The sequence below is a fragment of the Typopeltis vanoorti genome, chromosome 2 (assembly GCF_054136105.1).
Source record: "Typopeltis vanoorti isolate ZY-2024b chromosome 2, IOZ_Tvanoo_1.0, whole genome shotgun sequence".
Lineage (NCBI taxonomy): Eukaryota > Metazoa > Arthropoda > Arachnida > Uropygi > Thelyphonidae > Typopeltis > Typopeltis vanoorti.
In genome coordinates this window covers 59,082,974-59,096,760 of record NC_143550.1, presented here as the reverse complement: position 1 = coordinate 59,096,760, position 13,787 = coordinate 59,082,974, and the positions used below count along the sequence as shown (strand labels likewise).

The following is a 13,787-nucleotide window of genomic DNA, read 5'->3' as shown; positions in this document are numbered from 1 at the left end:
AATACTTCAGAGATTTATATAATAAAAACAGCTCCCAGGATATTACTAGTATTCCAGCCACTGAAATGGAAGAGGAAACAAATATCTTTACCAAAGAAATAATAGAAAAACTAAAAACTAGGAAAGCACCTGGCATTGATCAAATACAAGCAGAATTCTTAAAAGCAGGAAAGGAACAACTTTTGGAACCATTAAAAACATTATTTGAAAGGATCTACAAAAATGAAGCATTACCTACTGATTGGACCAAATCAGTTATAACTCCTATATACAAAAAAGAATGCAATAATTACAGAGGCATTAGCCTCCTAAGTATTCCAAGTAAAGTTTTTACGAAAGAACTCCAAAAACAAATTAAGCCATATATAGAACTAGCACTAAGAGAAGAACAAGCAGGTTTCAGACCAGGACAAAGCACAATTGATCAACTATTCACCTTAAGACAGCTAATAGAAAAGACACTAGAGCACAACCAAAGTTGCTACATAAATTTCATAGATTTTCGTCAGGCATTTGATTCAATCCGTAGAAGAGAATTATGGAAAACTATGGAAGAATTTGGAATTTCCAACAAAAACAATAAGAATTGTTTTTGTTGGAAATAACCAACAAAAACAACCAACTGGTTCCACACAGAGAGCAGAGTAAGACAGGGATACAATCTGTCACCAGACCTGTTCAATCTTACACTGGAAGAAGCAACCAATAAGGCCTTAAACAATGAAGACTCCAGAAACAAAATATATGGGAAAAATGTAACAAATTTAAAATTTGCAGACGACATTGCATTACTTGCAAGCACAGAAGATAATCTACAGTGAAGGTCTGATAAAATAAAGGAGGAGTGTATAAAATCTGGATTAAACATAAATGTAGACAAAACAAAAAATTATGCAAATAGGAAAAAGAAGCCCCAATCTGAAAATTGAAATTGATAGTAAGAATCTACAGCAGGTAGAAAACTTCACCTATCTTGGAGGAGTTCTTGAGTACAATGGTGAAATTACAAAAGATATAAACAGACAAATCAGTCAAGCATCCCAAACTTTTGGAAGACTTAATAAAATATGGAAGTCAAGAGACATCAAACAAGTAACAAAAGTAAGAATCTATGAAACAATGGTCATCCCAATACTCCTCTATAGAAGTGAATGCTGGAATCTCAAAAAGGCTGAAGAGAAAAAATTATTAACAACTGAAATGAGTTGGCTAAGAAGATTACTTGGAGTATCTCTGCTGGATAGACTAAGAAATGAATGCATAAGGAAATGATTAAAACAAGAAATAACAATAGTAGACAAAATCCAAGAAAGAAGAGCGCGATGGTTTGGCCATGTGACCAGAATGGGATCAGAAAGATTACTATCTAAAGCCTTGAATACAACGACGGAAGGTAAAAGATTGAAAGTGTTGCCCAGAATTAGATGGATAGACAAAATAAAAGAGGACCTGAAAACCAAATCACAACAAGCGACACCAAACTGGACAAAATTGTTCGGACTCTCTCGGGACAGACAGAAGTGGAAAGAGTTCATTCGGCCTCATCATCATCCACATAGATGATGGAAAAGAGAAGAAGAAGAATTTATAATACTTAGTGATGGTACACTACTGTACCATCACTAAACTGAAAATGTCACTTTTAACAATAATGCAATTATTAAAATTTTCCTATTTTGCACATATGCTGTTTCTATATGAATTTATGGATATTTATTGGAATGCTTTTAGTAATGACTCATCCATATTTCAAGCAAAAATCAAACAGGAACTTATCACTATTATCAGCCTCAAATGCAAGAAGTATGTTTTTTATGTTATAAATAAACATTTCTTTTATTATTTAATTAACACAAAAGTAAACCATGACTTTGACAAAAATAATATTTTTCAGACTGTTTTTGAAAACACAAACAGTTTACACCTAATAATAAACTCAGCTGAAGAAATGATAATAATATAATCAAGCCAGGATGTATGTCTGTGTATTATGTGCAAATATGTGTTCTCAAGGTTGTATAGTTTCTAAACCAGAAAACTGGATTTGTATTCTTTACTGACAAAACTTGAAATCTAGATAAAAATGCATAGAAAAGTTCTTTCAATCTACAGCATCTCAGCCATAAACTATTCTATTATTGAGTTGTCAGAAGTCATTACCAACTGATAATAATCAAAGTAGTTAAAGCTTTTTTATTATTATTGTTTAATAATTTATTTTATAATTTATTATTATTTTTTATTATATTATATTATATATATATATATATATATATATATTAGCATTCAGCCTCATGTTATGGGGATTGGCTTTCCTCTGGTTCTAGTTTCCTTTACAAACATAATCATACTATTGTCAACTTAGATGAACTTATCTCCTAGTGGAAGGATGACAATAAGTTTACCCAATGTTCTCAATTTTGAGTAGGATTTGCCATGAGCAACCCCAAAGCATTTTCAATGACTCTGATAGATTTGTTTTCCATCCCTCCCAACTCTGGAAACACAACCTCAGACAAGTTGCTATTTTTGAAACCATGCCTTTTGCTAATAGTATATTTCGAATGTTGAGTTGTAAAAGTCCAACTTACCATAATATTTTACAAGTTGAGATCTACGTCTCTCATAATCATCTTCAAGCCTTTTAAGTTCTACCCATCTCTCTGGATCCTCTTTATGCTAACATGTATAGTAAAACATTAAAATACATTTTTCAAAAACACACATGTACACAGAAGAAACTGCTTGAATACAAACTTTAATCCTCAGTTTCTTGTCAGTAATGATTAATATAACTTCAATAACAGTAACTGATGCATGTAATTAAAATTACTACCATGTAATATGTAATAATATGCAGATGTAGTTTCAATGAACTGCATTAAGATTTGATATTCAAGGAAGTTTTGGCATTTTTAAAAAATATACTAATATACTACTAATTAAATCAATATGAAATCAATTACAATAAACTTTTACTCAGTCTCATATCAAGATTTTTTTTCCATTTAAATATTTCTTAAATAACATAAAAGTAATGGTGACATTAGTAGTGCAATAAGGTAAAATTCAACCATAATTTAAATTAAAATAGTAAAAATTACAACCAGATCTTAGGACAACATTTCACGTTGTCTAAAAATAAAACTTAAATCCTCCCCACAAAGGCAAAGGTTAATTTAAACTAAATCTGCAATATTTTGCAAGCCTCAAACTCAATAAAATACTACATTAAGAAGAAAAGCCAAGTGGCTATTTTTTTCTGGCAAAGTTTATAATAAATTAAGGGGATAACAATCCCCTTAATAAAAATACTACATTAATAAATAAATAAATAAATAAAATGCAGGTAATCTTTTCCTCCATAGTTATATGATGATAAGCATTCATTATTAAAAAATTATGGAAACAATTTTCTGGAGTATACACATATATAACTGCATTACAAGTTTTTCCACTTGATTATACTATAAATTAAAGATGCCAAGAAATTATATTCTTGGTTTAATCCTTTATTCAAGTGTAAGTAAAGAAAGTTTGTGCCTGAACCATTTTCAGGACTGGTAACTCATATAAAGAAGTTAATGACTTCACATCACTTGCCTTAGCATTCCATAATGCAAAGCATATAACGGACATGTATAATGCTATACGAAGGGGGTCACTACCCAGACCAGTTCGATGTTTATTGAAGTCTCATCAAATGGTATCACCTCTGGCAGCCAGACCCAGAGGTGATACCAAGGTTGAAGTGATGCAGAAGTTCATATTTCTAGAAGGGTCCAGATCCATCAAGCTATACTGTCACCATGTAGCAATACCTGGTCTGAAACAATTCTGTAGTCAAGGTGTGTTCAACAGGGATGAGAAGACACAGTGATGTCCGTAAGAACCATCCCCAAACCAGGATACTGCCACCACCACCCACCTGTTTTAAGCCAAATGAACAGTTCACCAAGATCAAAAGACAACACTTACTTATTCACTAGGCCAGCAATTCCTATAAAATGACATTCATGAGTGCATTATGAAGGATTTGATGGAAAATACATAAGAGGAAAAAACAATAACTCAATGTCTCCCCATCATAACTAATTAATGGGCTTCAAACACAATACCATGACCAATATTAGATAGCAGTTAACATTTGACCTTTTCATAAACATAACGTCACTGAGAATTTTTTTCTCTCAATGAAAGAGAATGTGCCTCTGCTTACACAATGGAATAGTCCTTGATCAGGTACAGAAATATCATATAGACCTAATATGTCTACAAGAAAAAAATATCAACTGATCATTCAATTTATCCACAAAATGGGCAGAGTGGCCTTATGATCTCCATCACTCTGCAACCTAACACAATGGAGCAGGAACTACCTGCATCCATCAATGATCTCCCTGCAAACTAAAACTGATCGCAGACATACTAGAACATGCCTTTTATGCTCACATAAAAACACCCAACCATAATACTCTGCATTTGTTCAATATTTACATACCACAGCAGGATACTCTGGCATCAGATATCATAGACTTAATACAAGGCCATCTTTCTGATACTGACCAAGAACAACTCATAATAGCTGGAGACTTTAATTGCACTCTTGATCAAAAATAAGAAAATAATAAACAAACTTCAAGCACTGGTAAACAATAATGAACTTACTGATGTCTTTCAGCATTAACATCCAGAAAAGTGGTCCTACACATAGAGGTTGGCAATCACAGCAGCTAACAACTCTCTACCAGGCACAATTGGGCAGATACATTTCCAAACACACTGGTTCAGGAATATTTCTCATATTCATTCCTACAACTCAAATCACTGCTTTATCGAGGTGCAACTGTCCTAATCTTTGGAATCATCCAAATCAGAAAGTGCCTATTGCATCTTCACCAATACCATCCTGCAAAATTCAGATTATGTATTAAATATTCAGGCTTTGATATGTACCCTCACTCATTTGAAAGTAAATACAGAACCAATGAAAACATGGTGGCCTCACCTCAAAAAAACCCTTTATTCAGATCTACAGTCATTAAAAAAATCAAAAGAGGAATATCAGCATCCGACAAGTCAAACAACAGCTCCAGCATCTCTCAGAAGAGAGTCCTACATATCACTCAACTGTCCAAGCCATGCAAAGACACTTGGAATTATCCTCAAAATGTGCCTTACTTAGATCATGGCACACACATAAACCCTGCAGATGCTCCCACAAAATACTTTTACTCTTTAGAAAAAAAAAAAAAAAAAAAAGGCAGCAAACTGCATCTCAGCAATTACACTACAAGATGGCAGCATCACAGAATATCCACATAAAATCACCTCTGAAATCCTACAATACTTCAAGAATACGTACAGCTCCACAGGAACATCTCTGCAGGCCACCCAGGAAATAACTGAAAGGAATAAAAATAATTTCAAGTGATCAGAACAATTCACAAAAACAACTCACTTTAGATGAACTCAAAACTGCATGGGAACAAATCTCCAAGCATTGATGGACTCACAAAAGAGTTTTTCCAAGTCTTTGGAATCAATTAAAATCACTTTTCCTTACCACACTACAAGAAGCTTACTTACTTCAATGGACTTCCAGAATCCATCACTACCTCAGTAGTATGCATGATACCAAAGAAGGGGGACCACACAGAAATTCGAAACTGGTGTCCAACTCGCTAATCAATACAGACCGAAAATCATTTTGAAAGTTATTGCAAACCGATTAAAGCTCACACTACCTGAAGTTATTAGCTATTACCAAGCTTACTCTATTCCAGGAAGATCAATACATGACAATTACTATTACATAACACCTCCGGGAAGTCCAAGGACTCATCAAGGGAGGGCACCTGCTCTACAGCTCTCCGTCTCTACCACTCCACTAACTGCAACTACCTTCATCATCTACACCAGTGCCATCTACCGCTGACCACCACCACTATTTTCATAGACAATGCCCACGGCGGGATTTGAACCCGCAGCCTTTTGGCTGGAGAGTGGATACGCTATCCACTCAGCCAACCAGGCTGATAACCTACATCTATTAAGAGATCTTATCCACATCACAAAGAAGAGTCCAAATGAAAATGTAGCACTCATCAGCCTTGATGAGGGTAAAAGCCTTTGACAGAGAGTAGAGGAATCGAAACAGCTTGTTCAAACAATTCTTCACAGACAATTTCTCTCATGAAAATTCTTCATGGGAAAAATTCTTCACAAGAAAATTGAAATAATATTATAACGATACACATGAAAAACAGATGCAAAACAAGATATTTTAGAAAACATAGTTACTTTCTGTATTTCTATATTATTTATTTAATGAGATTTTATTTAGCTTTTTTTTTAATTTTTATCTGTATAAAGTAAAATAATATTTTGTATTTTATTGATTGGTGAGTTTCCTGATTTCTATTTATTTCTTAAAATGTATTTTTTTTTTTTTTTTGGATGACATCTACAGGCTCTGTGGATGTCATACTATTTTTTTTACAAAACTATGATAGGGTGGTTAGGGAGTAAGAGCACCAAATTTAGAATGTTTATATTTGTAATCTTTCACTATTTTTCTGCATACTTAAGACACTTCATCCAGATGTGAATTTTTATTTATTTATTTTTATTTTTTTAACTGAACTGTTTCAGAAGAAGTGCTTTCACTTATAGGATACTCAAGTATTTTGGAGCCAACTCAACTTTTCCTACATAGTAAAGCAATTTTGATGAAAGCTATTATAGTGAAATTACATAAATCGTTTCATGATGTAAATCAGTTTGAGGCAAAATTCAAATCCGCAGATAAAATACTAGTTTTTTTCCTTATTTCCCAATACTAATATTTTATTATTATTATTATTATTATTAGGACATTTTATGAAAATTTTATAAAATTTTATTAAATGAATTTTAAAATTGATATCTGATAATATTTGTCTTCTTGACCGAAAAAAATGTATATGTGCATGTTCCCAAAGTGAAATAAATCATTAATAATTATCTTGTGAAAATTAATTGTGAGGTTGGAAAGGAGGTATATTAACCAATTGGCCAAAGATGCCAACAATTCCAACAATATATTCAGCATACAATTCCAACTACAGATATTTTTGATTTTTAAAATGTCTTTGTTTCATAAAATATTAGGGTTGGTTTAAGACTATATGTGCACCTCAAACCAACCCTGCAAAACAACAATAGCCTTCAAAACTTCTTTACTATGTAGGAAAAGTGGAGTCAGTTTCAAAATACCTGAGTATCAATAACTGAAAGCCTCATCTTCTGAATTAGTTCAGTTTTTAAAGAAAATCACATCTGGATGAATGTCTCAAGTGCAAAAAAAAAGTACAAAGTTAAAAAATAAATAAACATTCTTAAATTTAATGTCCTTACTCCCCTATCACAGTTTTGTAAAAAAAAATAATATCTCAACAACAGAAGCTTACAGTATCTATGTAAGAAAAAAAAATTTAAAAAACAAACAAAAACCAGAGAACTCACTTTATATTGAATAAAAATATTTTAAAAAAAGCTAAATAAAATCTTATTAAATAAATAATGCAAAAATACAAAAAAAAATTATATTTTCTAAAATATCTCTTGATTTGCATTTGTCTTTCATATATATGTATCATAACAATATTATATCACTTTTCTCATGCAGAATTCTCCATAAAAGAATTCTGGGGTTATGCAAATAATTTTCTGTAAACTTTGAAACAGTCAATCCATTCTGATATATTATGGAGACTATTACCATCTTAAGAATAATTACTTTAATTTCTCAGCATTTTGATCTTGATATTAAAGTCATAATCTGAAGTATAAAGATCAAAATGTTTCCCAGCATTTTGATCATTTAATAACACTGCTTGGAAAGAAATTAATTGACACCCGCATGAGCAAGGTGCATCATGCTATGAAACAAGTCACGTGTTTGTAGCTGGTATAAATTAGAGGAATATGATGCTCCGAAGTGAGTGCAACTGTGTCCGAGTGAAATGGCTGCGAGAAGGGAACCAACAGAGTTTGAAAGAGGCGTTGTGATAGGATGCCATGTTGCAGGCCTATCTGTTCAACAAATTGAGCCATTCCAGGCCAACAATCAGCGATACCATACTGAGATGGAAGCACTTGCAGTTGACTCCTTTAGTCAACTGCAAGTGCTACCTGCAGTGAACAACCCGCCACACTCACCAAACATGACTGTAAGTTGCTATGAAGGACAATATGTACAGGACAATATTGTTGGCTGACACACTGAATGCGGAATTCCAGGCATCGACTGGAACATGAATCTGCACAAAAACATCCAGAACCAAAGCTCACACATGGGTTTCCATGATAGGACTGCAATATGCAAGCCCCACATTACCTGAACCAACATGTAGCATTGTCTTCAGTGGTGCAAAGAGCATGTACAATGGGACATGGAAGTTTGGAAAGCTGTTATGGAGCAAGGAATCATGCTACACCCTCTACCAAGCAGATGGACGGCGATGACAAGTGACCAGCAAATGTCTCTTACCAGAGTGCGTAATCCAAACTAAGAAATTCAGAGATGGCAGTGTGATGGCATGGTACTGTTTTTCCTGATTCAGCATCAGACCTCTGGTTGTGGTGCCATAAACAATGAACTCTGAGCGGTATCTGAACATTCTGAACAATACAATGTTTCCTACTTGGTGTCATTTCTATGAAACTGACCACTGTCTCTTTCAGCAAAACAACACCATGTCATAAGGCTGCTGCTGTTGCTGTAACTGCATGGTTTGTGGACATGAATGTCACCACACATGAATGGCTTCCACAGAGCCCTAATCTCAACCCTACTGAACATCTGTGGGATGAACTGGAACATCGGGTGAGGTCAACAGATGTCTGCCCCACAACAGTCCAGAACTTCATTACATGCTTACAGGAAGAATGGTCCAAAATTCCTATTAATCGCCATTGTGTACACTTGTGGAAAGTATGCCCTGCAGGATTGTTGCAGTCATCACATCGAAAAGAGTTCCTACATCTTATTAAGGTATGCACCATCGTTGTTTGTTCCTCACACTATCGTGTCCATTGACTTCTTTCCAAGCAGTGTATGCTTAGATTTATTGATCCCCCCCCCAAAAAAAAAAACTGTTAATAATGTAACCAAAGTGAGAAGTTGGAGTTTATGACCTGACAGCTGAGCAACTGAATTTTTGTCTTGAACTGCTTTGGAACATTTGCTGAAGAACCATGGCTTAGATAGGGGGAGTGGGAAGTCACAAGGAAGAGGTCATCCAAATCAAGACAGCATACAGGCAGCAGAAGAAACAAAGCGAGGCAAGAAGATCTTCAGCCAGTGCAGAAGAGTCAAAATCTGGTAATCACATGCATGGAATGCCAGACCAACAAAAGTATGTTCTTTTTACACAATGCATTACACATGATGTAATTGGGAAAGATGAGGTGAACTGTATGTAATCATCTGAGATTCAATAAGAAATAACAGACTTAAGTTTCTACTGGTTGTAATTGGTAGTGTACATCATTAATGTTCTTACTGAGGGAACAGATATTGGTAAAGTTGATGTGGAAGTGTTTCTGCTGTATTTTATGAAAAAGGTTTTTTGGATGTTTGTTTTATTTTGTTTTCGTTTTTTTTTTTAATTACTTTGAAATTTAATTTTTAAAAGTATTGTCTTCATATGACCCTGACCATGGCAGAGCATTCTAGGCCTGTTTAAGAATTGAGTAATTCCTAAACAGGCCTTGAATACTCTGTCATGGTCAAAGTCTTATGAAGAAAATAATAACTTCAGTTTGTGAGCCTCATCAACAATTTACTTTGTACTGAAATTCTGCACTATGGGTTGTTTTGTAGTTTTTGCAAATACAGGTTCTGACACAACTTTGTCAATGGTGAGGATTTCTTCTTCAAAGAAATCTTTGGAATGAGACTGGACAAGCTCATTCACATCTTCTGATGTCACCTCAAGTCCAAGATTTGCCACAAGCTATTCTTCAGTTTCTTTTCATTTGTTCAGAAGGTATCCTTCAAAAACAAGGTACAATTAAGGAACCGAAAAATGTTTCTACTGCCCACAACTAGACTGTGCCTCTCTAAGCATGACCTGGCAATGGGCAAGCAAAAAGTGCTATCCAAATCATTAGAAATGCAAAAGATAGGAAAGATGTGGAGATACCTCTGTATCAGAAATGGCATCCAAATGAATGACAACTACGATGAATATTATTTGTATCTAATATGGAAATGTGTTTTAAAAGTATAAAGTAGTAATAGTTTCTAAATATATAAAGAAAAACATTCTCTACTGAATTATTTAATCTCATTTCATCTTCTTCAAGTGTTAGGTTCAATGCCTCCCATTGCCAAGTAACTTGTCTTCATAGGAATTAATACTATGATAAGAGACAGTTAATCCTATCTGCAAAAGTCAATATGTTGTTAACTGTATGTGCTTTTCTGGCCAGTTTATCTATCTTGCAAGATGATAAACTCTGCCATTACCATATCAGTTCAGCTAACTTACTTTAAATGAAAAGTTCTTATAAACATTCTTTGCATCCTAGACTGGATGTGAACCCAAACCTCTCCAGCCAAAGGACAGCACCATTAATTCTTCAGCTATGGAGACTTTTAGTTAATAAGATAAAAAAATAATAATTTATCTTCCTCAACCATTAGTAGTACTTCAAGTATAGCTACTTCATATATTGTGGCAATCTGCCACTCATACAGAAAGGAGCTTTCTCACAGAATACAAAACATGCATCATACTTTCATTTTGGAGTTTTCTCGTGAAGATTACGAGAAAATGTGTGGATGTTTGTTTTTTGTTTGTTTAAAGTGTAGTGCAAATGTAGTTTACATGATTTCATAAGCAAACATCTCCCAAAAACACAATGAAGTTGTCAGCAGCACATTCAAACTGTGGAATCAAGGAATGGTAGAATGATATGTTGAACATATTGGCTGGCCAGGAATTTAAAAAAAACAGATGAATCCACTGAACTTCAAAGGACCACTCTGAATTACATCAAATATAATAATCTCTGTTATGGTATTTTTTAAGACATTTCCACAGAAACTCCTGTTGAAACACATGTGTTCCAACAGGAGTTTCTGTGTGTTGAAGCACTTGTTTCAGCATAAGTGTTTATTCAGTAGTAATATTCCATTGCCAAGAATCAGTTTGAATTTGATGGCAGCTTATCTATTTGAATAACCTGTAAAAGGAAAACCCTAATAAATATTTTACTGAATAACCAGATAATTTTACACGCTCACGTCTTGGTACTTCTTCAGTTTCTTTTCATTTGTTCAGAAGGTATACTTCAAAAACAAGGTACAATTAATGTATCAAAATGAGGTATCTTGCACCTCATTTTTACTAGTCTGCATAAGACACATCCCAGCATGAACATATTAAGAAAAATAGTGAAAACAAAATAATACCAACAGTTATGAGTTATGATAAACTGCAAGTAACAGAAAGTAATAAATAAACGGCAAAAATTGCTTAATAATTTGTGGTTTTTCATAAATTATTATCTTAAATATATAGCAGGAATAAATTAATCTTTTACTTCTTCATGTTTATATAGAACACTAATTTCTGTATGGCACTTGTCACATAGCAATGACTATTACTAATCATAAGGTAAAGCTAGAACAAAGAATGTTAATCCTATTTACAGAGCTGAGCCACGTGCTGAAGTGCAACTATCTCATTTTATTTTATAACTACCAACATGGTGGCATTCTGACATGTAGCTCAGGTCTATAAACAGAGTTAACATTCTTTGTTCTAGATTCATCTTGTGATTATGCTGATGCATTGATGATGATCCATTAATTTCTGGCTGAAATACAATAATAAAAATCATTATTCTTAATTCTTGTGAATATGTGTGTCTAATAATCGCTAATTTCTGTAGATTTAATTAATAATTCAATACCACCTTAAATGGGTATATGTATACACTAATATTGCCTGTCAGGAAGTATATTACCTAGAAGCTCTTTTTTTTATTCTTCTTTGACTAAAAATCTCCTTATTTCATGCTAATAAATGTGTGTGCAGTCTATATTGCGCTCTTAATATTATCAATCATTTGAACTATCTGAACAGACTCGAATGCATAATTCTGATACAATAAATTGTAAAGAAATGTCTTTATTGTATATTAATATTATTAACTAAGAGTAAACTTTATTGTGTCAACCATAACTGTGAAGTCTTAGTTGAAGAGTGTATCAAAAACCTTGCAAGTCAATAAATCTTGTATTTCATACTAAATTACAAAATTATATTTTTCTAAAGTATACAGTTTTTATTTTTTTAGTTTTAATTAGTAAACTGATGGTAAATTTAAGAAGCTGAAAAAGATTAACTCTTACATCCTTTGTGTGATTAAAACAATTTGATAAGTATCATGCCCCCCACCCCTTTTTTTTTTAATATAAATCCTGTTTGTGTATGCATACACAAATCCCCCACTGTGGGAATGGGAAGTGAAATACCATAACTGCTGGTTAAAAATAAATCAATTAGTAGATGTGATACATAAAACGCATCACAGAGATATTTACTAAAGTTTCTGCTTTTGCTATTACGCAGTGAATGAAAACAATGTTTTCAAATTTGTAATGAGACTTTCTGATTACAAGTTTACTGATTAAATACTGAGTTTAACACTAATTTGGTATTGCATATAATCATAGTATACAAAATAAGTCAGTGTATAATGACTAGTGACTTCTTCAGGGATAAAGAAAGGAATATAAATTAAAACCAAAACTGAGATAATCCCTTAAAACAATAATCAAAATGAGGCAGTGATGATGCATAACATCACTGCTTGTGTCAAATTTTTTAGGACTCTTTGGAACATATTAAATTTAACATTCTTTGATTCAGTGTGAAAGGAAGTTTTCTGTAGATAGGGTATTGTGACTGAATCCCAAATCTTTCTTTTCTTCTTTGTAAACACATGCTGAGATTTCCTTCTTTCTTACTTCAAAACTTCTATTTGTTTGACCTATGTAACACAGGCCACAAGAACATGGAATTCTATAAACACCTGGATATTTACAGAATGCCAATAGCTCATCTTACCTGTTATTATTCTAATAGTTCATCTCTAATTTGTTTTTTTAATTTGTAATATTTTCTTTGTCTGCTATTTTGAAGAAGCTACTTATCCTCAGTGTGCAAAACTAGTGATGTATAATCTGATTGTATGTAATACCAAATGACTATTAAACCCAGTATTTAATCAGAGTTTGCAAATAAGAAGATAGTGCAGCCATTATTTCACTAGAAATCATACTTTACTATACCTTTCCACCTGCAAAAAAATAAATCCCCCGAAAATTTTCTAATGTGGTATTAATCAAGCTGGTTAGAAAACTAAGATGGGCTCACTCTGAGTCAGAGTGGGTTCAAGCTAAATCTCACTATCTTTCCATTGCAAGATGTACATCGGATCACTGCTTCACAGTTTGACACGCAAATAAGAAAATCAACTAGTTTAAACGATGTTGAAATAAGAAAGGCTACAGCTGAAAATAAAAAAAAAATAAAAAAATGAACCCTTTTGAACATTATGTGGATAACATGCTACCATTTAGGACCTAAAGATGCAAATTGGAAATATAATAAGGCCAGTATGCCAAACAGTCCCTTCTGATTTTTGATACATTTATAGAAAGTATATATATATATATATATATATATATACACACCTATTTCTAATTAAGATTTTTTTTTTTTTTT

At 33.1% G+C, this 13,787-nt stretch overlaps 1 protein-coding gene across 2 annotated transcripts in view; it reads right to left on the bottom strand.

The window, feature by feature from the left end:
* LOC150109066 (uncharacterized) overlaps window positions 1–13,787 on the bottom strand; it is a 236,356-nt gene that overhangs the window by 147,530 nt on the left and 75,039 nt on the right. For both annotated transcript variants that reach the window (XM_090405267.1, XM_090405274.1), the window contains one exon: window positions 2,592–2,679. In XM_090405267.1, coding sequence (XP_090261393.1) covers window positions 2,592–2,679 — 88 coding nt within the window. The remainder of the gene's footprint in view (window positions 1–2,591; window positions 2,680–13,787) is intronic.